Here is a 26,672-nt window from a genome sequence, read left to right as displayed (position 1 = left end):
ACATTCCTTTTTAATGGTCAGGTCTGTTTGTGTGGTAGATAGTGGTGTTAGGGAGGCCTGTGAAAACATTGTGTGTTAGATAAATCCCATAGTGTAGGATTTGTCTAGGTAAGAGATGCATGCTTAACTGAAGTGTTTATGGCAGCACAGATCACCGCTAAAGCATATTAACGTTGGAAGCAAAGGGGTGGTGAATCTTACGGTCCTGGAGAAAGGTTTGGAATAAAAAATGGGAAAAGGAGAACACCATAGAACAGTGTTCTGGTGTGCTGTTGGAGCCCACTACAGACAGGTGTAACACAGAAAGGATCTACCATTAGACTGGCAGGCTATTTTCCACCGCTCTTCTGCAGGTGGTCTTCAATCCGTCACAACTTTTACTGCTTTGCCACTTGCAGTGGCTTTACCCAGTCCTGTGCCTTGCCCCTGAGTTCTGGCCACCCCGGTTTGCAATAAGCATCTCAACTGGTTGTTTCCCAGTTCCCAGTGATGCAGCAGGGAGCGCCAGCACAGCAGCAGCTTATGCAGAACTACTACCAGCAGCAGCAACAACAACAGCAGCAGCAGATGATGGCCCAGCAGGCAGCAATGCAGCAGAAGACAGCAGTAGCCGCAGTTCAGCAAAAGCAACAGACTCCGGCACCTCCACAGACCCAGCAAAGTGCGGCCCAGCCAATACCACAGCAGGAACAAGTGGTAAGAGCCAGGGAGGAAGCAAACAGTATTTAATGACCTTCAGCTATGCAATATTTGAGTCCAAACTAAGGATCAATGTTTGCTTGCTTGCTTCACGAGTTGCCACTCATTCAGGACCTAATTCATCTCTTGGGTATGCTTCTTTTGAAGTGACATCATGAATTAATTTGACTAATAAAACTCTAAGCAAGTGACCTGAGCAAAGCTGGGGAAACCTTCCTCGTCTTGCTTTTTCTGTGTTGTCTTAAGGCTTTGTCATATTCAGACATGCACTTTTATATTAACTTTCAGCACTGAGCTGCTTGTTAGCAGCTGATGAGATAGGAGTTGTTGTGTTTCTGGTCTTCTTACTGATGTGCTGAATGACCTGGGGCAAGTCAGTCTGTTAAAATCTGAGTGAGTTGTCAGTAACTCTGGACAGATTTTGGATGAAGCCCATTATTGCCCTGTTCCTTTTAAGGGAGAAATGCCTGACATGTAGTACTGAAGTGCATCTCTAAAGAATTTTGCTCTGATTCACTAGCACAAAAATATTCCTTTTTTTTTTTTTTTTTTTTTATTAAATCAGTTGGACTGAAATTAGCCTCATCCCCTTCGCCCCCAGAAGACTCATCATAATAGGTGCATCTGGAGACTTCTACTCCTGTAGCGCTAAGAAGAGTGGTGGTTGGGTCATTTTAAAAAAAAATAGTAGGATATAGTCTCTAAAAGAGCAGGTTCTCTGAGCAGAAGATACCAAGTTACCTGTCAAAACCTTTTCATGCTGCAGGACTTCAGCTTAATAAGCTCTGCATTCATTTCTGTGGAGATTTTGGCACTGCCCTTTTATTTCTCAGCACCAAATGTACTGTTCCGCAGTGACCTATATATCAAGATATAAGGTGGGTGCATCAGAAGCAGTCAGGTCAGCTTGCTTCTCAGCCACACTGAATTAGTCTGCCTGAAAATGCCAGATAAAAAGCAAGGCAGCTAACCTCTTGTTTGCCTTGCCCCACTGTAGTTAAGCATCACATTGGAAATGTAACTCTTTTCTCATTGCCCTCTTAGGTATTTCCAAGTTTTGCAACCATCTTCCTTGGTTGAAAATGTCCTGTGATGCTACTGAATGGGGAATAGGGAGCTCTAGTATCCAGGCAGTAGAGGTGACGTGCACAGCTTTCTGCTCTTTGCATCCAGGTTTCCCCTCTTTAAATCCCCCCGATGGCTGGATCATGCTATCTCACAGACACTAATTTTATTTTTTTTTAAGTTGCATCTGAAGTGATGTTGTTTATAACTAGAAAAGAGTATCAAAAGCATTTATGGATTTATGATTTTAACACAAACAAGACTGAAGTAATGAAAAGATAAAATTGGTTTGAGAAACTTCCTGAAGTTTTCAGAGGGTTTGTAGTTGGACTTGTGGTTTACACCTCAGCCAAACATGCTTGTGTTTTTTTTTTCTGCACATGAAAATGGCAAATGTTGCTCCCAGGGTCCTTGTGTCCTTGCTTTTTCCTGCTTGGGTAGAAAACTAAGCTTCTTGCATGATTTTTTTTGCAGAAATCATGTACTCCTTTAGGAACTGAACCCAACCACACATTATCTACCCTTCACCTTGTTCCATTCTATGTGTCTGTATAGCAAAATTTCTGCACACTGTGATCTGATTTCTATGGTCTACACTGGACTTTGGCCTCGTTACCCTTGATCAAGTTTCTGAGGGCAGTTGACCTTAGGGGAGAGAGTTTTCCTCTTGTGCAACTGTGGTAATGCTGAAACTATAGACTAGCTATTGCCAGCGCTCCACCTCCCTAGTTGCTTCTTAATTGTTGTTTTGGTGTGGTATTGTTTTTTGTTGTTTGCTTAATTTCCCTCCAGACTATTCCTGATTTATGACTTTGAGGTCAGATCCTCCAGAAGATAGCCTTTTTTCCATCATGGCAGTTGTTCACAAAGATCATAACCATTTTGCTTTCTGTCCTAGATGCAGGCGCAAATAAGGCAACAACAAAAACCTCAAACCACACCACCTACAGCAGTTCAGGGGCAGAAGCTGGGTTCTCTCACCCCTCCATCCTCCCCCAAGACACAGCGTGCAGGACACAGGAGGATTCTGAGTGATGTGACCCACAGTGCTGTTTTTGGGGTCCCAGCAAGCAAGTCTACCCAGCTCCTGCAGGCAGCTGCTGCTGAAGCCAGTCTCAACAAGTCCAAGTAGGTGGCTGCTCAGTTGGTATCAAAGGTGGGGGGTACATGAGGCTCTTTGGGGACTTCCTGGGCTCAGCTCTGAGGTGAAGGTAGACAGCAAACTCTGCAGTACAAGTCTTCGCATTCCCAAGACCACAGTGTAGGGCTTGGCAGAAAGTCACAGAAAATCTTCCTCAAGGGCAGAAGTCCTCCTGAGTGTTTCTGCTCTCACAAAAGGCATAAGCAAATGGGGCCTTCAAGTGGATTACAAAAGTTCATGCTTCAGTTGTTCCACCAGTAACCCTGGTGCATGCTTCATGCATGCTGCATAGCACCAGACCTTCTGCAGGAGCATTTGATACTTGTTCTTATAGTATCTACAGGCAGGAAGCCTCTACATGGACATTGCAGAAAATTGTTTTGCATGGAATGCTTATGATGCTTGTTTTAATCTTTGACATCAGCATGCTGAAACAGATTACAAATAGATAAGGCTTGCTGGTCCTAGTGTTCTGGGTATGCAAGTACAATACCTTACACTGAGTGCTTTAAGTAGCAAGTAATTATAATGCAGTAGCTTGGACTAGGCTCATAGCGCTGGCCAGAGAGTTTCAGGTGGATTATTAATGACTGTTTGGTTGGGATGATCACATCCAGATCTGCTTCCACTACGCCCTCGGGTTCCCCAAGGACCTCACAGCAGAATGTCTATAACCCACCTGATGTCTCTACATGGAATCCATTTGATGATGATAACTTCTCCAAACTCACAGCTGAGGAGCTGCTGAATAAGGACTTTGCAAAGTTGGGTGATGGTAAGTTCATGGAGGTAGTTTAATGCCAGCCTGCTCTCGAAATGGAAAGTGGCATGGAATGATGCTTTGTCAGATGCTGCTGGGGTGCTCCCGTGTTGTCACTGTCTGCTGTACCTGTACAAGCTAAATCCTTCCAATGTTCTGTCTCAGCCCCTGTCCTCTGTGATCCTCAAAGGGAGAGGTACTAACTGCTCTTACTGTGGCCTTGATCAGTTGGTTGTAGAAGCTACAGTATAAATTCTACTTGATCTGCAAGTAATGATTTACAGGAAAGGTCTAAAGTCAGAAACTGAAATAGCTTCTTAAAAGTATAGGTAAGTAAACAACATTTGGAATGGAAGTTTTTCCCCTAAAACTGCGTCTGGCATTTCAGGAAAAGCTCCAGAAAAGATGGGAAGTTCCACAGAGAACTTGATTCTGGGTTTCCAGCCGGCTTCTTCTGCAACTCAGCCAGATGCATTTGGTGGCCCTTCTACCTTCACTGCTGGAACAGGTGAGTTGGAGTATGTTCTGTAGGGCAATGCCTTGGACAGCACTGCTGAAAAGTGGCAATTCCGTGTCATATCTTCTTTGAAAGGAGGTAAAACTGATACAAAGTGAACTGGGTCTTGGCACTGAGAACTTCAGGATAGGGTTGTCTCCTCAGCAAACAAGGGCACATAGACTTGTCACAGTTAAGTAGTGGAGTAAGGATGCATCATCTATAGGCAGAAGTGGAGCTTTTGATGAGGTAAGAAACTTAGTGAACCTTTGAAGTTCACAAGAAAGCTACGTACATTGAAGCACCACATGGCTCGCTACTGGGAGTAAAATGTGCAGTGTGCAATAAGGGGCTTGGACTCAGATGTTGCTCAGACATTGTGGAGTATCTTCCTTGCCTACCAATGTTAGGCTGTATGGAGCAAGAATAATAGTATCTCTGCCACAGAATGAAGAGAATAACAGAAGCTGGAGTGAGCAGGAAAAATCCTTAGAGAAGAGCAGTTTGTCTCATAATCAACATGGTAAATGGTGAAGGCAAGCACAGTAGTAGCAAGCTGCTTAGAGCAGCCCTAAGTGCTCTCCTGTCTCATGCAGCCATTTTTACCAGTGAAAAATGCAACCATTTGATACTTCCTCACCAAAGCAGACCAACTGCTGGCAAAAGAATCCCTGGGAAGTGACTGAAGAATCGTGGAAGTCTTCTTCAAGGGACAAGAAGACACAAATCCATTTACATTTGCTTCTGTACGTGTTGACAGATTTAGAGAAGCTTATAACTGAGTTTGGTAGTATTGGCTCTTACCTGAGAGTTTAGTAGTTCAAGTCCACAATGCAAGAGCACTCTAGGCAGTTGCTCTGAGTTTTTTCCAGTTCACTGTCCTGTGAACAGTTTATGATGTTCTGTCAACCTTCTTAGAGTGATGCTGAGTAACAGCAGCCCTGGATTCAGCTGTAGCATGCTTTCTGCAAAGTTTGAGAAGCACCCACACATTCTGGGCTTTCTGGATCTTGTAATACATTCAATTCTTCTAGTAGTTATCTTTAAAATTTGCCCCTTGACTCTCCTGTCCTGTAGTCTGATATAGAAAGGTGCTTTGGAAATTCAGTGCTGGCACTAGGATGGACACTTCTAGCCCTTTTCATTTTCTTTCCTCTTAAATACAAGCCTGTCTAAGCCTCTCTGATGCTAGATGCTGTATCTCATTTCAGACAAAAAAGGCCTAACAAGGGGGCTGGTCTTTTGTCAAGGTATTTCCTTTTTTTGTTCTCCTATAAATCAAGATAATGGTACTTTCCTTTCCAGGAATGTTTTGAGATCTGTTGGTTAAACTGTGTTGGAGATCTATATGTTAATATTTATGTTAATATTTTTTGTTGTTTTTTTTCCTTTTCTCTAGCAACATAAACTATAAACTTGTTCTGAGTGTGTTGTCATGCCATAGCTTGGACTCTGTAATATTGAACTGTGTCTCAGAGTTAGGATTGATCCTTTCTGCTTTTCTCTCTTCCCTGTTTCACTTTGCCTTTTCTCTTCATGGCTACCAGCCGAAAAAACGAAAGACATTCTGAATTTGGACACTAGCCCTCCTCTTCTGACTGTGCCTGATCCTTTCATTCCTCTCCCATTATCTGACACACCAGGTAATTAAACTGAATTTATGGAGACGGGGGGAGATTGTTGTTGCTAGTTCTGTATTCTTAATCTTACAGTTCTGTTTCTAGGCACACCTGAAACCCTGGGCTTTTGTCAGTAGTGCTGGGCACTGACAAGTTCTGCTGAACTCAGTGGTAGTGATGTTCAGTGTCAGAACGTGCTACGCATCCGCATGGTGGTGAGCGGTGCAAAGCAAAAGTGCCTTTGGTTTTCATGGCAGCCCCAAGGGCTATCAGATAGCTTCTAATACCAACTATGTTGCTGTCTCTAAAGGTTCAGTATTCAAAACCAAAAATAATCATTGAGTACTTTACTAGTACTCATCCAAATCATTTTCAGATTAGTCTAACTTTGAAATTGCAGTTTTCATTATTGTTAATATTTCTGTTCTGTAAGAGTCAGTGTTTCTTTGGCTTTCAAAGCCTATTGCAAAAGCGTGCTTCATTTGAAGCACAAGTTAACATGTAACCTTTTTTGATTTGGCAAAATTCTCTAGTGCAGTTGGTAGCTATTTCCATTTACTTTGCAGTTCTACTTGAAAGTCTTTCCTGTACGGTTATTTCTGACTGCAGCAGCCAACACTTTTTAGCACAAGATTATGTAAGTGCTTAGGAGCTTATTTGCAAATCAGTAAGATTTGGAATATGGCAATATTCTTATCTTGAAGTTTCTCTAAGCCCTCACGTGAATGTGCGCAACAGGTCCCTTCTTGTCAGCCATCCCCAGAGGACAAGTGCTTGTTACAGCCCTCACCCTTGTCCTCAACTCAATCTCTGAATCACTGGTAGCTGGACTGTAGAGGACCCAAGCTTCAAAGGGGTGTATTTGTAAAGATAACATCTCTCCATGGAAAGTTAAGTGATTCAGGGGAAAAGTCTATTTTTTCTGTAGTTTAGGTGGGCTTGTTTCATTCTGATTAATGCTCAAAGAGTATGAGAAATGCATTACAACTGAAAAAGAGTTTTCTCAAAGTTCAGCATTTGAATAAGTGAAACAGAACTTAATGACAGCCTCTCTCTCCTATGTGAGCACTTGTTGGGACCTGACCTGCCTGGCACTAGTTTGAAAAGAACCTATAGAAGATTTTGTGCAGATTGTACACTTTTTTTTTTTTAATCTTTCCCCAAATGCTAGTGAAGTGCTGGTTTTCCTGACTTGTAGACTGACAGCCCAGGCTACTATTTAGTTCTCTGCTGATGTGCTCTACATAAACGGATAAGCACCAAGCTGGTTGTTTTCCTTTATTGCCTACTGCATCTTGATACAGTGCAATCATACAAAGCAGCAGTCACAGCCTTAGCTGCAGGAGCTCTGAGATTATTTGTGGTACAGAAACCACCACAAAGGAATTGTCTTTTGGCCCCGCCCTTAGGTGTGAATAATGGGAGAAGCAGTTGTCGGCAGTTTTTGTAGTGCCAGGTTGCGTGTCCCACAGATTTGTCCCAGACTGGTCGCATATCTTTGCAAGCCTGTGCTAAACCTTTGGCAAATCTCTTTGCCTGCCTCTGTCAGTGCTATTGAGTTATGTTGATCTGCTTCTGTAGGGGCAAAGGTGTGTGAGAGATCTGGTTTTGTTGGCTTCCTGCAAATTGCTATGAAGACATCTGATTTTTATTTTTTTTTTAATTTCTTGAACATCAAACTTGATGAGGCCAGAAGCTCATGAAAGTTTTGATTGTTTTCAAGGGTGAGAGCTTCATGCTTATCCTTAGTCTTGAAAACTGAGAGGGTTTGTCTGAGCTTGTAGATCAAACAGAAAAGATTAAACAATAAAAATAAAAAATTCCCCAATTTGGACTCAGGTTTTCAATCTGTCACGCAGAGCTGAGTGGCCTTTGTGCTTGTTTGCCTGCATTACCTGTACTGTGTGCCTTGTGCAGAACATCCCTACAGTGAGCAGAGAGGATGTGGATGTGAAAGGCATTCTTTTAGTTGTGCCCCTTGAGTCAGTAGGGTTGGGACTGACTTATGGCTCTTAGTATGCCAGCATCTCCTATTGCATGTTACTAAGCTGCTTTTTTTTTTTTTTTCTTTGCACAAAAGCAGCAGAATTATGTTTAAACGCTTGCTAAGTATTTGCTTTTTCTCTCAGAAATAAAAATATTCTGAAAAACATTGATTGTAAATCCCATTGCTCTGACAACATTTTACATCTGTGTTTTTTTGACTGTGGATAGCCCTTTTGGAAGTAAAAGCATGAACTTGTACCTCCTGGTTACAAGAGCAGTGTTGTTCAGTAAGGCTTTTAGTACAGGCATAAGTGAGGCTTTTATTTGATATTTTCCCTATTTGCCATACAGAGCCAGCCAGATCAGCTCTGTGTGCTCTAAGCCTGTCACAGCTGATGTCTGGCTGAGAGCTCAGCTTCTTTTTTGCCACAAACTTGCTCCCTTTGCTGGCACCTGAGGATGCAGGTGGCATTGCTTGAATGCTGGCTGGAGACCTACCTCCTTGTGCTTTCCTACCTTTCCTCAGTATGCACAGATGGAAAGACAAGCCTTTCTATAACAGATTCCTGAGAAATAAGTAAACAGTGCTTAACACGTGAATAGCCATAGGATCCATCCCCAGACAGCCTAAATATGTTCAAATGGAGAAGAATGTCAGTATTGAGCCATAGGCAACAGACACAGCTTTAAGTATGACTGCTCAGATGTCGTTGGTTCAGCAAGATCACATTTTTGGTTCTGTGGAGTCAGTTAAACACACAGCAAAGACAAACCTTTGACAGCAGGTTCTAGCAGGCAGTGCTGTTTCTGTGGATTGTGGTGTAGGAGATGCACAGAATCCTAGAGGAGGTTGGTTTTAATTTGTTACAGCTAATGGGCTTTTTCAGTAAAAGTGTTCCTAGAGAGGAGGAAATGTAGCACCCTACTGAGGGCAGAAATACCAGCTCTGGGCAATAATAAAGTGGAAGTAGAATGTTTTTCAGTGTATTTCTCCTTCTCTGTTGTGTAATGGCTACAATTCTTAATTTTAACTCATAAGAGGAGGTGGCAAGAGTAAGAGCACAGCAAAACATCTGTTAAAACAAGGAAGACTTAAATATTCATGCTGAAAACATTTTTCCCTTTGCATGTAGGAAAGTGAGCCAAGTCCTTAATAAGCTTATTGCAGGCTTCACTGCTGATTAATCATAACAGAGTATTTGATCAGAATGGTAATTTTTCTGCTTTGTGTCACTACTTAATACTTATCAATACGCATTTAGCTTGTGCAAGCATGGGAGGGTAAATTATGCACCAGGTATTCTGGAGATGTGAAATTAAAGAGTTGTGAAGCTTAACTTTTTTTTTTTTTTTTTAAGATTGTTCTCTGAGTAGTTGGGACTCCACTCTGTGAATAGTCTTGTGTCTATTTTTTCTGTGTAGTTGTTTTGTTTCTTTTGACTTTGTTTCTGATGGTATGGATGGGCTCCAGAAATAGTTAATGAGGTTTGACCCAGAGCATGCGAATGCTTGTTTTAGCATATATTCATTATTAACTGCTGAAACTGAACATGCTGATATGCTTGCTGTCTTGACATCATTATTTGCACCTTTAAGTTATCTCTTAGGATACATCTAGAGCCTTTCCTGATGTTCTTTATCTAGAAACATCTGCTCAGATAAAGTTTTTTGTGTAAGTGAAGGGTGGAGCCAGTGAAATGCCCTCTGAGATATTGCCAAAAATATTTCTTTCCAATTGTTTGAGGTTTTGTTGGGGGGGGTGGGGGTGGGGGGGTTGCCTTTGCAGTCCCAGAGCAATGGCAATGTTCTTCTCCAGGTACTCTGTGCTATCAGTCCTGGCTTATTCTCTCTTCTCTGCAGGAGCAGAGAGAGATGTGGTGGTGGGTGTGGGTCCTTGGCAGCGCAAGCAAGGAGCAGCTGTCGAGCAGGAGCACCTCGGTGTGAGAGGAGAGAGAGAAAAAGAGCTCAGCTCCTCCCTGCTGCTGGCCAGAGAACAAACCCGCCTGTGCTGCTGGCTGTGCCATGCTGATTCATGTGCAGGCTGAGACTGTGCGAGCAGGGTGCTGCTGGTGGTCTTTCTGTGGTGTTGCCTACCAAAACACCCCTTTCTCTTTAATTCTCTTTAAAATAGGTCATTCTTTGCATGTTTACACAACCATTCACTTTCTGCAACAATTCAATGTCTTAACTACAGCTGAGAGACAAGTGTAGTTAGGTATTTGTTTGAAGAAAAGCAACACGAAGCAGCCTCCACAGTGCTTTTTTGGCCATAACAGAAAGTGAGATAAGAGAAATTCCCTGTCCAGCACAGTTAAATAAACATGCAAATATAGCTGGGGAAGGAAACAGGCCAAGGAAGCATGCCTGTGCCATCTGGGCACGACTGGATATTCGTGCTTTTGATGAGAAGACAAACAGTGTTGCTTATTAAAGAATCATCATCACGTTGGATCTTTGAGGCTTTTAAAAAGCACTTTGAGGATTATTTTTGCCTTTTTCTTTTTTTCAAACGCCCATGGACTTGTGTGCATTTTAGAAAAGGATACTTCTCAGAGCTGCAGAAGTACGTAACTTGCAGTGCAGCTTCAAAACAAAATGTTTATGTCCACACCCTTGGCCTGTTTCCTAGCCATACCTATCAGAAACGTATGGGCCTGTTGTCCATTCCTGCTAAACATACAGTTGGCTTCAAAAATAGGTGTTTTAAGCAAAACAGGAATATTTATTTTCCTCATTGTCTTCTAATGTAAGACCTTCAGGAACAGGTTCTCTTAAGCTTTTTTTTTCCTCTAGGTTGCAAGCTGGAGGTGAGTTTCAGGCTACTGCAATGGCTGAAGAACTAGAAACGTGTAAAGAATCATGAAATGTTGAGAGAGATTGCTAAAGCTCTCAGTTTCTAGCATTTGGGAGCATGAGTTAGGACTCATGTCACTGACATCTTTGTCAAAACACGCAAGCTGCTTTAGCGGGACCAATATTGCCAGTGCAGTAGGGCTCTTGTTTGGCAGAAAATATCTGATGTTTTTAACCAGCAAAATAACCCCCTCTACCCTAAGCCCGTAAATTCTGAGAAGGTAATTCTACCAATCTATGTCAGGCTGTTTGCAGTGGCTTTAAAAAAAAATAAATAAATAAATAATCTTGAATTCTAATGAGAAGGTTTGTTCCAAAATGACACATTGACTGGGCTTCAGGTTGCTGCAGGCATGCATGAGCGTGTTGTTGGGTACTAACAATTTGAGTTTACATCTTGTATCTGGAAGTTGCAGAGTGGGTGCTACTCAGCTAGTTTCCTGGTGAATTAATTGCTGTATTATTAACTGACAGTATAGTATGGTGTTTTGATGATTTGGAGTAATAAAGCCAGTGGACCACTGGAACCCCAACTAAATGAGTGTAAATTGTCTCTAGTGTTGTTTCTGTCTGGGTTTTAATTTAATTGGGGCAGGAGGGGACATTTGACAAATACTATAGAACTTGAATATTATTAATTTGAAACAATAAAATTGTTCACTTTTGATCTCTTAAGGAAAAACTGAAATGTCTGACTATTCTCTATGATTTTTACAAAATGATATGTGTCCATAAACATATATATATGTATTTTCAAAGCATGTTACTTATGTTATCTTCTCTTTCTATTTGTGCTATATAAGAAACAATTCCATTTGGCAGAAAATCTATTAGGAAAATGGAAGTTCAGTGCTTTCCCTTGAATTAGTTAGAGTTCTCTGTGGCTGAATAATGTGCAAGGCTTCCTTTAATCTTTAATATTTGATTAATCAATAGGCACAAATCTTCCTGAGTTACTAATCTATACCTTCCTTGGTAAGTTGCCCTCCCACTCACAGCACAGTTGACTTGGCAGCATTTTTTACAACCTTGTCTTTCTTTCTCAGTTGCCATCCGAAGAAAAGAACTCTGCTGTGTTCTCTATTGAATTGTCTTTCTTTTTGCTATTCCTCTGCAGTACACGAGTGAGTAACGTTCTTACTGTGTGCAGTGCCTGGCTGGTGGACATCTTTTGGCTTTGAGATGTTGCATCTTGATTGTTTGGCATTTTACCCAAGTATGACAGGCTTTTGCCCTCTGTTTCCATTTTAACTTGCAAGTCTCTCGGGAATCTTTGTTCTTTCTAATAGCCTGCTCTAACTAAAAACCTGTTTCCCTCCCCTGTCTCTTGATTATTTTTTTCATCACTGTAGTTCTTCTTAAAAGGCTTTCTGCATATACTTTGCTTAAAGGTATAAAAGTATAGATGCAGCATGCCAACTTAGTCTTTGGCAGTGGTGGTGTTGCAGGTGCAAAGTCTGTGCAAACTGACTAATTGTAAACCTCACAAATTAAATTGTGCATGAATTGGAAAAGAATGAAGAAAAAGATCCGTTTTTTTAATAAATTGTCCAAGGCCTTATTCCTTTGATCTATGTGTGAGGTCTGATCTTGCTTTCTTGTCCTGTGATACAAATTCAGAGTTAATTCTGCTGATGCTAAATGGTATTGCATCCTTCTTATATTGGTGCAAATCAGAGGAAAAGTTCTTGTGTTCATTCCCCAAGGAAGTGGTTTGGTTTTCAAGTTCAAGAAGCTACCAATGTCTGCATTTGGGGAAGCCTCTGAGAGCTATTAGTTGTAGGTTATACTCTTGCTTTTCTTTTTCTGCAGTGTGTGTTTTGCTCATTTTGACTGTGCTAGGGAAACAGGCAGTAATTTCTTACTTGGGGGGGACTGGGAACCTAAGAATGAAGTGAGACATACTGCGGGCTTTTAGGTGAAAGTGGCTAGGCTTCAGCTCTTGGAACAGCTGACAGAGAGCTCTTTTTAATGCCTTCTGCATTCTTTTAAACAGAGATACCTCTTTAAGATTTATTAAAGAATCTTGCTTACACAGCCAGCATCCTTACTAGCTGATGCAAAGCTGTAGCAAACTTGCTGCCATCCTGTCATGAGTGAAAACAGGAAGAAAAAAAAAATAGAAAATTAAGTACAAAAGGTCAGATTGATCCTGTACCTGAATCAAGCTTGCTTTTCTTGTGACCTGGAAAGCTTCTGGCAGACTTTTGGTAGGCTAACTAGGGATGAGGGTGCCTCTGACAGAAAGCCTCATGTGGGTGCACAGTTACCAAATAAATGACATTTCCCAGCTGGAGTTTGATAAAAGCCCTTTTTGAAAGCCCTTCAAGAGCTGTGTAATTTTTTTAAATGGGGTTATATTTTCTTAACTTTGTTTATCCTTGGACTTACTCATATGCTTACATATTAATTGTCTGGATATGCCTATACGAGGCAGGAGGATCTCTGATACTGCAAAATCCTGAATTTAACAGCATGATGACTGGTTCAGAATGTGCTTTGTCCTTTTAAGCTCCAGTGATAGCTCTATACATGCACAAAATTAGTTGCAGTGAATCCTGAAACTGCAGTATAGAAGAGGCTATTTCTTGATTTCTTGTTATGTTGCTGATTGCTTTATAACTGACCTCCTTTGGCATCGTGACTGTTTCCAAATCGCATCCTGTGATTGTGTTCCTGCATGTCCTGGGAGTCACACGAAACTGGTACTGCAGTGACAAAACATCTCTTGGTTTTACAGCAGTAGAAAATCTGTGCTAAGGGGATGGCAGATGGGAGAGGATGTTCTTCAGGTTGTACATGGACCCAAGACTGTATCATTCATCCTTTCTACAAATGGCAGATACGCATAGCATGCTGTTCGCTTTATTGGTGGAATCTGTTTAGCAATTTATGATCGTTTCATATATGCATGACTTGGAACTGTGCATTTGTACAGATAATAGAAAGGAGATCACTAATCTCCATTTTTCCTTCTTGCACTGCTGAATTTCTTACTCAAATTACTTAGCACTGTTGGCTTCTGTCCATCTCAACCATTACTTCACTTGAAGATGAAGCAGCTTTTCTCTTTTCTCTATTAAACTTCTGCTAGATAATTCCTTTGGTAGCAGGATCCCCAGTTCTGTTCAGTATCATGTGAGAGCCTAGTTTTTCTCTCAAGAGCTGTATATAATTAAACTGAAGCTGCCTAATTTGTATGCAGAGGGAAACAGTCCAGTGTGCAGAATATACCTGCCTTAAGTTACTGCTTTTATTGTTGGAGCTTTTGTAGGGCAGAGGCTTAAGAGTGGAATTTATATGTCACTGCAAAGGCATGTGCTGTTCTTGGACTTAGGAATGTCTGATGTGGATTCTGAAAAACTTCATGTAGTTTACGTGTCTTTTTGAATAAGTGTGCTGTGCTAAAGAGACCAAACCTAACAACTGTAGAGAAGGTATTCCTATTACCTAATGCAGAACCATGGTTTTCCCTGGGCCATCACTAACTATCCGTTAACTTCTAGTTAAATGTCATTTTTCCACTGCTTCAAGTGACTTTGCTGTTCCTCTATTCTGTCTTAACCCTATGGATTGGTACAAGATGATAGACTAAACAGAAACACAGGAAACAAACCACTAAACCTCAAAATAGGCAGAAGTATATGATTTTTTTTGTTATTTTGGTTATCTCCCTTCCCATTCATCCTGATGCCTTTTGTTTTTGTTGAACCTCTCACCCTTACTCAAGAGGGATAAAGTTTCTTTTAATCATGCACTAAGAGGTCAAGTAACTACCTGTAGAAGTGTTGTCAGATTAGAACCAACAATGAAGTAAATGAGAAAAAGACAACTAACAGAACAAGACAAAGAACCACTGTCAGCCTAAAGCTTTGCATAAAGTTGGCTGAGTCCAGGGCCTAGAAGGGAGAAGAATAACATGTTTATTCTTGTAATTTCTACTTGTTTAAACAATGTCTGAGCTCAATATGTTATTTCCTATGTATCTGACCAAGAGACAGTTTCAATCTGCACTATTGGGGAAAAGAAGGAAACTGTATTTGGAAAGGTAAGATTGAAGGAGGGAGACTTGAAGGAGCAAGACATTTGGAAATGGGATCATAAAAGGAATGATTTCGGGCAGAGTATATGTGGTTTTGAAGACGCAGCTTTTCAGGGCATTTGCATCAACCTGAGCATTTGGAAACAGGCCTTCTGTAAGAGTCTGCTTCTAAAGGGAGTATCATAGGCCTAAATTTCTAAAATGTAAGTACATATGCTCCGTACCTACGTATCACTTCATAGCCTAGAAACTTCATCTTAAAGCAGGAGCTAAACACAATCTGTAATTGCACAACTCTGAGACAGTCCATGTTTTTCCCACAATTGTGTCCTGTGCCTTGCTCTCTGGATTACTTAATGTGAAGTACTCTCTAAGTCAACTGTACTCTGGATGAATACCTGTTACCTTTCAGTTTTCCTTTTGGGAAAAAGACTCGAGCATGTTCCCTGTAATCTTGTCCCCACGTTTCTTTTCTGTGTTGTCTTTTCCTAGCATCTTAAAATCAGTTCTTAGAATCATAGAATCATGCAGGTTGGAAAAGACCCCTACAGTCTTCTAGTTCAACCTTTCACCTAGCACTGACAAGCCCACCACTAAGCCATACAAGTTCTACATCTCCACGTTTCTTGAAGACCTCCAGGGATGGTGACTTCAGCCACTGCCCTGGGCAGCCTATTCCAGCACCACCCAACCCTAGCTCCCTCAGCTGTTCCTCATAGGACATGTGTTCCAGATCCTTCACCAGCTTCGTAGCCTTTCTCTGGACATGCTCCAGGGCCTTGATGTACTTCTTGTACTGAGGGGCCCAAAGCTGAACACAGTAATCAAGGTACGGCCTCAACAGAGCTGAATACGTGGGGACAGTCACTTCCCTAGTACTGCTGGCCACACTCTTCCTGATACAGCTTCCTGAAATCAGCTCTGGTGAGGCTGCACCTCAAGTACTGTATTCAGTTTTGGGCCCCTCACTACAGGAAAGACAGTGAGGTGTTGAAATGTGTCCAAAGAAGTGTAGTAAAGCTAGTAAAGGGTCTGGAACGCAAGTCCTGTGAGAAGCATCTGAGGGAAATGAGGAAGAAGAGGCTCAGGGGAGACCTGAAAGGAAGCTGTGGGGAGCTGGGAGTTGGACTCTTCTCACAGATAACTAGTGATAGGACTAGAGGGAATGGCCTCAAGTTGCACCAGGGAAGGTTTAGGTTGGAAATTAGGAGACATTTCTTCTCAGAGAGAGCAGTTGTGCATTGGAACGGGTTGCCCAGGAAGTGGTGGAGTCACTGGGGGGTGTTCAAGGAAAGGTTGGATGTGGTGCTTAGCGACATGGTTTAGTGGGTGATGTTGATGTTAGAGGGGTGGTTGGACCAGATGATCTTGGAGGTCTTTTCCAACCTTAATGATTGCATGATTCTGTGAAAAGCCAGGGTGACATTGGCCTTCTTAGTCACCCTAGCACACTGCTGGCTTATGTTCAGCTGGCTATCGACCAGTACCCCTAGGTCCCTTTCCACTGGGAAGCTTTCCAGCCACTCTTCCCCAGCCTGTAGCATTGCATTGGGTTGTTGTCCCCTAAGTGCAGGACCTAGCACTTAACTTTGTTGAATCTCGTAGTATTGTCCTCTGCCCATTAGTCCAGCCTATTCAGATCCTCCTTCAGAGTCTTCCTACCCTTGAGCAGATCAACGCTGGCACTTAACTTAGTGTTGTCTGTGAGCTTAATGAGGATGCTCTCGATCCCCTTGTCCAGATGATGAAGATACTGAAGAGAGTTGCCCTCAGTACTGAGCCCTGGGGGACACCACTTGCAACTGGCCTCCAGCTGGATTTAACCCCATTCACCACAACTCTTTGGGCCCGGCCACCCAGTCTCTTTTTAACCCAATGAGGCATACAGCTATCCAAGTCATGAGCAGCCAGTTTCTCCAGGAGAATGCTGTGGGAAAAAGTGTCAAAAGCCTTACTGAAGGTAGACCACAGCCACAGCTTTTTCCCCATCCACTAAGTATATCACCTTGTCACCGAAGATCAGGTTCATCAAACAGGACCTGCCTTTCATAAACCCATGCTCACTGGGCCTCATCACCTGGTTGTCCTGTATGTGTCGCGTGATGGCACTCAAGATAATCTGCTCCATGAGCTTCCGCGGCACTGAGGACAGACTGACAGGGCTGTAGTTCCCCGGGTCCTTCCTCTGGCCCTTCTTGTAGATGGGTGTCACGTTTGCTAGCTGCCAGCCGACTGGGACCTCCCCTGACAGCCACGACTGCTGACAAATGATGGAAAGCGGCTTAGCAAGCACTTCCACCAGCTCCCTCAGTACCCTTGGTTGAATCCCATCTGGCCCCATAGACTTGTGTACGTCTAAGTGGTGCAGCAGGACACTAACCATGTACTCTTGGATTATGAGGGCTTTGTTCTGCTCCCTATCCCTATCTACCAGCTCAGGGGGTTGGGTACCCAGAGAACAACTGGTCTTATTATTAAAGATGGAGGCAAAGAAGGCATTAAGTACCTCAGCCTTTTCCTCATCTCTTGTCACTGTTTCCCCACCACCCCTGCCCCATCCAATAAAGGATGAGGATTCTCCTTAGTCTTCCTTTTCTTGTTTATGTGTTTATAAAAACCTTATTTATTGACTTCAACAGCAGTAGCCAGACTGAGCTGAAGTTGGGCTTTGGCCCTTCTGATTTTGACCTTTGCACAGCCTCAAGACATCTTTGTAGACCTACTGAATGGCTTGCCCCTTCTTCCAAAGGTCATAAACCTTCTTTTTCTTCTGAGCTCTAGCCACAGCTCTCTGTTCAGCCAGGATGGTCTTCTTCCATGCTGGCTCATCTTTTGGCATGTGGGGACAGCCTGTTGCTGTGTATTCTTTCTTGAATTCCATCCTTCCTAGACTCCTTTGCCTTCCAGGACTGCCTCCCAAGGAACTCCACCAAACAGTCTCCTAAACAGGCCAAAGTCTGCCCTTTGGAAGTCTGGGGTGGCAGTCCTGCTACCCCCCCTACTTTTCCAAGAATCAAAAACTCCATTAATTTGTGGTTGCTGTGCCTGAGATGACCTCCAACCTTTGCTTCAATGTTCTTTTTTGCTTTGTTTGAGCCATCTGACATCTCTGATGGTATCTCCATCACATTTTGTTGCCAATCCCCTGCTTCCTGCCTACTTGTTCCTTTGAGGAAAGAGTCCCTCATCGTGTATGTGAGAAGCCATGGATGATACCACTGCAGTTGGCGGATGTTTTCTTTTGCAAATCCAACCTTAAAAAAAATATATATATATATATTCCTGACAGTGATGGGAAGGTTTCAAGTGCATTCAAGACTAATGTTCCCGTTAGGGTTTCCTTTTTAGCTGACCTTCTTTGGGCTTTTACTTATATAATGGCTGCCTCTTGGGTACCTTTTTAGATTTTCTTACCCCCCTCTGGTTGCTTTAATGTGTTGGCTTGTGAAGTTGTTTGTGGGGAGTAGAATTTGTCCTGTTTTGAATAAGGAGTTCCAAAGCCACTAGGCTGTTTTATTATTTATATAGGGCAATATAAAAGATCAATATTATTATCATGTGCGTAATAGTATAACTTAAGCTGTTCTTTGGCTTTCTCAGTGTGATAAGTCTTTTATGCAGCAGTATTCCAGAGCCTGTTCTTTTGCGCAGTTATAAGCGTGTTTTCTTTGGATAATAAATAATACTAGCCTTTGAACTCAAAACATAAATATAGATGTAAAAATGTTTTAAAGGCATAGCTGTGGTATATGATAGATCGTTCTAATGTTAGATTATAAATGTAGTCATTTTAACAAGTTGAAGTGATCAGATTTGTCCATATGGAGCAAGTTTTATCAGTGCTGCTCTACTGAAGGTGATTAGTTCTGACAAATTCTGAAAATATCTTGTGTGATGAGTAAACCTTTGTGAAGCTAAATAATTAAGCTCAGTATTGAAAACCTGGTTACTTTGATTGCAAAGTCACTCATCCACCAGATTAATAATTGAGATTAATTTTTTTTACACAGGCAATCTAAATTTCTTTGCATGATGGATAATGGAAACCATGGGAGTCATGTAGCTGAGAATGACATACCTGATTTTGAAACCTGATATTTGAAATGAGTAACTAGACAGCTCTTTAACATGAGGTTGTGATGTCTGGTACTGTAGTGTCTCAGTGTTTTCTGATTTTGCTTGAGATCTTCAGCACTTTAAGTATTCCATTTTTGAGAGTTGTAAACCTGGCTCTAGGTTCTGATCATCTGTCCCTCTTCTCATTAGATAAAGACTAACACAAATGAAGAGCTCCCGACTATATGAGGGTGAGAAGGAATCGGGTTTTTTATTAGGTTTTCAGGGGGCCACCATTGTGCTTCACATAGAAATGAATGAACCGTATGCTATTTTACAGTGGCTTCATAGGGAGAGCAGTGCATAGTGGTTGTGGATGTCCTCACAGAATGGTAGGGGTTAGAAGGGACCTCCAGAGATCATCAGGTCCAGCCCCCCTCCCAAAGCAGGTTCCCGAGAGCAGGTTGCCAAGGTGGGCGTCTAGAGGAGCCTTGAACATCTCCAGAGAAGGAGACCCCACAACCTCCCTGGGCAGCCTGTCCCAGTGCTCCGTCACCCTCACCGTGAAGAAATTATTTTGCATGTTGGTGTGGAACTTACAGTGATCCATTTTTTTGGCCATTGCCCCTTGTCCTGTCCCCACAAACCAAAAAGAGGTTGTCCAAATCCCTCTGTCTCCCACACTTAAGGTATATTTAAGTGTGCCTAGATTGTCTAGTGTATCTCAGCTGTCTAGATGACTGTAGCCAGCTGATGAAAAGCTGACCCTGTCTTGAAATTATTTGATCGTTAGTGAAAAGATGTTCTTTAAGGAGTGGTGTTATTTGCACACAAGATTATTCAGGTATTTTTCAGAGGCTTACATAGTAGGTGATAAGCCACTGAACTGAGTACCAAATTAATGTTTTTGTTGTTGTTGTTTTTCTTTGCATTTCATCCTCCTTTTCCTGCTTAACCCAGAAAAACTGATTGAGGGGCTCAAATCTCCTGAGACTGCGCTTCTGCTCCCTGATATCCTGCCTCTCGCTGACCCCTTCGGTAGCACGTCAGATGCTGTGAATGGTAACAATAAACTCAGGGTATCTCCTTCCCTTTGTCTGACACGGCATGCCTTGTCCTGCATGATAACTCTGCGTGTTTACCCTGTTGGGCTTTGAAAATAGCTGCTGATGTTGGCAAAATGCAATGTGATAGGAAGCTACAGATTATACAGAGACAAATCTGCCTTCTCTGTGAAACCATGAGAATCATGATAATAAGGCATGGTTGGGCCTTGTGTATTCTTCTGGTCATGGGTAGAAGAGAGGTAATTGTTGACTGAAGAAGATGCAAAAAAAAAAATCTCTCAATTTCTTCCAAAGGCTGTGTGTATGACTGTGGCCTTGGCACTCAGCCTGTCTGTCATCGGCCCTCAGCAGGAGGAGGAAGTGAGCGTTTGCTCTGGGGCATATTGTGAGAGTAAACGTGCTGGGCTGTGATGAGCCCAAATGCAACAGGCTCCAAGACAGTGTGAAGGCTTCAGTGTTGTAGAACCATATTTTGACCCACTTGCCAAATAAACTAAAAAGTAATGATTGCAGACTTCAATAACTTGCAATCAGTGGCTCTTTCAGTTTTGGGTCCAAGCCAGGGTTTCTTGGCTGGCTTGTTGCAACCTTGTAGCTTTGAATGCAAAAGTAGGAAATGAGTCACCTAACTGTAAGACTTTTCTTCCTCTTGTAGTTCTGACAGTTGTCTAAATATTCTTAGATAATGATCCTACAAGTCACAAAGAGACTGACTGCTACGCAAACAAAAATATTCATGGATCTCTTGCGTTGGTCAGCTAGACCATTTCTGATCCTAGCACTGGAATGCAACCTTGTTCTTCAATTTCACTTTTTGACTCGTTACCTTAATTTTGGTCCTTAAGGAAGAGAGCCAGACAAGCATTATACCTGGTTGTTGTGACTGTGTTGACAGTCATCCTCTGTCTGTCCCTCTTCCCTTTAAGAATTATACAAAAACAAATCTTTCTGTCCAGCCTTTATAAGCATCTCCATCCATAATGGATGTCAGTGTTCAACAATACTAGGGACTGGTATTTTCAGTAAGATGTTAAGTTCTAAAAATGTATCACCTCTCACTGGGGACTACAAACTTTGCTTTGCTGAGCACTGCGAAATGAAAAAATAGATCTCACAATCTTGGCTTTTTACAAGCTTAGCTGGGAACATGCTAAGGGCTCCACAGTGGGTTTGTTAATGATCTGTTGTTACTTCTATTGCAAGGACACTCCTCAAAGGTCAGTGGGGTTTTTTGTTTGGTTGTTTGGTGGTGTGTTTGTTTTTTTTCTGGAAAAGGTCCTCGCAAAAGCCTGTGGTTACTTGCCCAGCCCCAGGTCCTGTGCTTAGCTGCAGGGCAGGCATTAGTAGCCTTCAATTTCAGCCTTTGAATATTTCAATTTGCACACACACACACACCAAAAGAAAACAGAAAAGCTCAAAGCCAGCGAACACTAGTTTCTTAATCTTTTCTAATGGTTAAATTGCTATCAGTCTAACTTCAGCATCTCACTGCCAATGTAGCTGACAGGTGTCAATGAGATCAATGAGTTGCTAAAGGATTCAGACAACTGCCTTCTTAGTTCTAACTTTCGTGGTGTCTTGCAAACTAACCTCTGGATTCTCCTCTGCGCTGGCGTTTTGCACATTTGGAAAGGAAAACCTGACGTAGCTGTTGAGAGTCTCATACCAGGCCTCGAGGCTCCATTGCCCCAACGCCTTGTGTCGCAGACTGAGTCGGTTGCTTCCAACAGAACAGGTTGGTGAGGTGGGAGGGTCTGTGGCAGGGCAAGGGTGCATTGCACTGGGATGGGCTGTGTAACCTTGCTATAAAAAATCAGAGTATCTGCATGGACATAAACATCTCTTCTCTCACTGCTTTCCCCACCAATGTAAACTGTGCTTGCTGGTGCGTTTTGATAAGTGGGTGCTGCACGGTTCCTTAAAAGTCAATGCTGTTTGTTGTTTGAACGGTACAGCATTCCTTCAGCCCACTATTACAAACCTTAGGTGCCAGAGTAATGCTCTGATGAATATTTTGAAATCTGGAGCACTTGCAGATTTCTGTTTGTTCTGTAATGGTAATGAGCCATTCGTGTTCCTTCCTAATTATGAAGGTGTTGATCTGGCATCTTCTGCTGCAGATGTACTTGATATCTTTTCAGAGGTCTGCTGTGAAACAGCCAGTGCGCTTAGTTTTGCCGGAGTCCCTGCAACTCCTTTCCCTCCATCCCCCCCATCTAATTTAATGTATTGCTTGTATGGGATTTCACTGTTGTATACTCTACTTCAGAGGGCAGTTAGCACCACAGAAACTGTGTTATATATTGATAAAGGTGTTGGAAATCCCTCTGCCCTCACTGCAGAGAAGTGAGAAATATTTTTCACTATAAAAAAGGACAGTTTTTTTTCTGGCTTTGCATCAATGCTCTCTTTGCACGCTAAATGGACGGGAACAGGAATGTGCGAATATGAGTTTAACAGTGTTTGTGTCCTATTTAATGCTACCTTGCGGCCTTGGGATGTTAACCTGGATTCAGACTCTCTCACTGGGGAAGACTCTCTGCTTGACTGTTCTCTGCTTTCTAACCCTGCTGCTGACCTCTTGGATGAGTTTGCTCCTGTAGCTTTCACAGCTCAACCTCACAAAGGTAAACAGTCCCTCCTGTCTCTAATGTCTAATCAATCCTAGAAGTTGGTCTTCTGACATGAAATGAAGTTAATACCAGTTTACACAAGCAGATGCTATGCTCCATGTCCTAGTGGTGGGTTTGTTTGTTTTTTCCCCTAGGCCATTGCTTTGTTTTTTCCCCAAGCTGGTGAAACTTGTAATGGGAATTGAAGCACTAAGGGAAAAATACAGGTTAATGTATTCAGCCTAATTGTAAATAAAGGCAGGTGATATCTTCCACGAGACAAAATGACATAGTGAGTGTAAAGGATGGGTGTTCTTTTGTATGCAGCCCTTCTTCAGGATGATGTGTGAATACTCTTGTTTTGCCTTTTGCACATAAGATATAAGATTTGCTTTTATGCTGTATTATTGAATCTGGAAGGGAGCCTGATAATGATCTATACTGGTGTCACATGTTTCTGAATGTTTGTTGTTATTTTTTTTGTCTGTCGACATTCATGTCTGTAGCATGTGACTGAGCTCTTTCAGATCTGGAGGCTGATTTCAGTGGTTATCAGGAGAAGGTTCTTGAGTCAAACCAGCAAAAATGAATGAAAGTCTAAGTACAATATCTAATTGAAAAGTGGAGTAGTTTTACAGTAACACAAAACAGCAGAGCTGCAAAGAAGTAGATTGTGATAATTTCTAAGAGTTGCAGATCTGCCCTTTATTTTTTCAGCTTGAGGGGATCTGTGAAAATACAGTGCAGTGATCTGAGTTCTGTTCTCTCTTCCGCTAAAAATCAAGAAGAGAGGACCCTGGGAAGCTGGATCCTGTATCAGATGACTTTTTTTTTTCCCGAGCTGCAGAGCATCCAGCTAAAATTTGGGCCTTCTCACGCGCTGAAGGTGTAGTAGTGGCAGTGGAGTAGTTTGAAGAGCTATCAGCTGAAGTGTGATTTTCATGGTGAATACTTCTGGCTCTGTTCTGGCACATTCCTGCTATGGGCTAAAGCAGTTGTGAACAGTGTGTGCCTCCCTTGAGGACAAGGCAAATGTTAGCAGATTATTTGTATAAGCCAAGCTTGTAGTGAATATTGGGTAGTACACCTCCACCTGAGTGGGAGGGAGGACCAGGACTTTGTGCTATTTATTGCCTTGCAAAGACCGGCTCAGAGGCTTGAATGCTAACCATTTGGTGCCCCTTGACAGTGGGTTTTGCTTAGTTCGTTTGGTAAGTATCCCTATAGCAACACAAAATGATCTGTCCTCAGAGGAATTGCTGTAAAACAGTCTGCAATCAATTTTTACACTTGATGGCACTTCAAAATGAGACTATTTTTCATAGAGCTTTTGAGTTTAAACAAGCAGTTGTTCTAATTGCTGTTTGCTATAATACACTTTCATGCCACTTTATTTTGAGTAAATGGCTTGAAATATATGTCAAGCAATTATTACTCTGTGTCTGGAACATAGCAAAGCCAAAACATTTTTGGTGTGACTTAATGAGAAAACAAATTAACGGACTTCTGCATGACTTCTCCCTGGCTGCCCTGCTGTTCCCTCTGGAATGAGAAAGGCTCACATCTGACAGGGACTGTGAGACTTCCATTAGCAGGAGTAGGAGCAGGGAGACGGGGAAGGGGGCAAAATATAAATAAACTCTTCCAAAATTAATTGGTGACTTCTGTTCAAACCCTGCTTTTATAGCTCTGGATGTGGCCATTAACTATACATCTGTCCCATTCTTTTTTTTTGGTTTGTTTATCCAGTCCTGGCTTTGGTGTTGTAAAGCTGATGGGACAGATAGTGATATCCATAGGTGTAATCAGCCCATGGAACTGCAGTGCTGCAAGTTCTCAGTGGGACCAGGAGGACGAGAAAAAGCAGCTGTGTTTTGAACATGGTTTAATGCTTCAGCCAAGCCATAGCATCCTTTCCTATGTGCTTTACTAGGCTGTGTTGCGTTTTGTGGCTGCTGAGTTTTTGTTCAGCTTTCAGGATTTCTTAACCCGTGTTTGCTGAACATGGCTCTAAGCTGCATGTGTGTGAGAGAAAAGAAGTTTTTTTCCAGTTATAGTGATGGGTAGTTTATTAAGGCAAGCTCAAATGCTTTTGTGCATAGATACTTCTTCCACGGAGTTCTGCCCAAACTGGGACACTCGCAGCTTTTCCTCAGGAAAGATGGTCCACAACTGAGCAGTGTTCCTTGACTAGTTTCTTGTATAGCAAATTCTGGGTGTACGAGCAATTGTAATTATAAATGAAGTCAGATGGAAATAGGATGCTTTCAGAGGCTCTCAGCAATGTTATGAAGAGCCACAAATAACTCCAGAGACAGTGATGACAGGACGAGACTTTCTGTCAAGACCAAATATATTTGGTTTTGATGCTTTACAGCCTAGTCTTCTATAAAACTTCCTTCCTTTCTTCTTTTTTTTTTCTTTTTTTTCCTGAATCTGATCTTCCAGAGGACAAGGTATTTTCACAAGTTGGTTCTTGCATCATCTTACCCAAAGCCTGTTAGTGTACCTGTCAGCTTTAGGTAAAGAGCTTTTATTTTTGATCCAAACATAACAGGAATGTTACTGTTCCTTGGAAAACATCAACTTTTACATGTCCTTGCGATGCTTTCTGACATATTTCATGTAGTAATTGAGAACCAGATTTTGGAAGGTATTTTAGGTGTCTAAAGTAAGTAGTAGTGATGCACAGTGAGAGTATGAAAGTCCCTGAAGGTGTGTAATTGCTTGATAAGGCTAATAAATATCTGAGCTACTGTGAAAGTAGTTGAAAGTGCCTCCCACCAAGTGTCTAATTCCTGTTGACATGGTTTAAAATCAATGGAATTATGTGCCAGAACTGCTCTAGTTGCCTTTTAGGATCTCTCTGTGTGTCTAGTTATATGTTGGACACCTTGGAAATCTGCCTTTACGTTGCGTTTTTTTGTTTTATCCCTGTGGGTAAAAATAGCTCTGGGGTTTCATCCACTGTAGATGACTGGAATTTTTTCTGCATTTTTCTCAGCCCTTTTCTTCTCCCTGTACATGAGAGCTGGTAACTGGAGAGACAGATTGCTCTATCAAACTATGCTAATATCTGATGGCCACTGAATGATGACTTAGAGTATCTTCAATCCTCATCAGTTTATGCCCCAGGCTTTTACCACATCATTGAGCTCTGCCACTTGTTAAGCCTTCAGATTGATCAAACTTTATTTTGGTTCTTGTCACTTGGCTTGCCTTTTGATTTGAGTTTTGGTTGTTGGTTTTTTTTTTCTTGTTTGTTTGTTTTTTCCCTCTACTTTGGTATTTGATTGCTTCTTTTACATCTTACCTTCTTTACTAAAGGCTTACTGACTTTACTTCATCTTTTAAATGAAACTCCTTCTTCTAAACCCTGTCTCTGAAAACATTAAGATGTTCTAACACTTTTTGGCAATTCTAACCAGCTTTCTCTGCTATCTTTGCTTCTTTACCTCTGTTTCTCCTTCACACTGCAGAAGATACTAACCTGATAGCAGGCTTTGATGCTCCTGAGGGCTCTGAAAAAGTGACAGAAGATGAGTTTGACCCAATTCCAGTGTTGATATCCAAAAATTCACAAGGTAAGCCAGGATTTGGGTGTGGAAAAGGGAAGGAGAAAAACAATGAACATATATTAGTTCTGGGATAGTGGTACTACAGTATATGTGAAGTAATGCAAATCGTAAATTGTAAGATATTATAATTGTAGTGTTTAGTGAGCTCAGGCTTTCTCTGATTTATATTGGCCCTGCAGTGTCTCTAGATTTTCTGTTTATGAGAAGGTTGCATGCCCAAAGAGATAGAATAGATGTGCAAGCATCTTTAGGTCCCATGAAGTAATTTCTACCAGTCTGCCAGGCAGGGTACACTAATAGTTCTATGCTTAATGTACAGTAGCAAATTCTTATTCTCTGAGGTTCTTATTTACTGTTTAAACCAGTGGAAGGAGGTCCTTTGACTTTTAAGTGAACTTGGCATGAGGTACGAGAAAGGGAGGTGATAATAGTCATTTATAACTCTTGCCAAAAGTGAGTATTTTTATTTCTGACTAATGATTTTCAAAGGTGCTTGTGGGAACTGTGTGAGAAGCCTGGTAGGTGGTACCCACCTCCTTTGAAGAGCTTTTGAGCGTTCTTCACCTTTAGGACACAGACTGGAAAGTTTCTCCTTTTACAGTATTCCTGTCACCTGCATCACATTAATGTCATCTTTGCAAACAATTTTTGCCTTATGCAAGGTTGAGTCTAAGGAGCAGTACTGTTTCCCTAAAACA

At 41.9% G+C, this 26,672-nt stretch overlaps 1 protein-coding gene across 8 annotated transcripts in view; it reads left to right on the top strand.

Annotated features, from left to right (window-relative positions):
* AAK1 (AP2 associated kinase 1) overlaps positions 1-26,672 on the top strand; it is an 89,312-nt gene that overhangs the window by 47,663 nt on the left and 14,977 nt on the right. For 2 of the 8 annotated variants that reach the window (XM_084302284.1, XM_084302285.1), the window contains 5 exons: positions 481-696; positions 2,663-2,892; positions 3,523-3,680; positions 4,054-4,173; positions 5,709-5,804. In XM_084302284.1, the coding sequence (XP_084158410.1) occupies positions 481-696; positions 2,663-2,892; positions 3,523-3,680; positions 4,054-4,173; positions 5,709-5,804 (820 nt within the window). The other 6 variants (XM_084302290.1, XR_014619159.1, XM_084302288.1 and 3 more) reach the window with 6 other exon arrangements.

Source organism: Netta rufina, assembly GCF_964035555.1.
Source record: "Netta rufina genome assembly, chromosome: 27".
In the NCBI taxonomy this organism is placed as follows: domain Eukaryota; kingdom Metazoa; phylum Chordata; class Aves; order Anseriformes; family Anatidae; genus Netta; species Netta rufina.
Note: the sequence above shows the minus strand (reverse complement) of the source record. Positions and strands in the feature narration are given on the sequence as shown.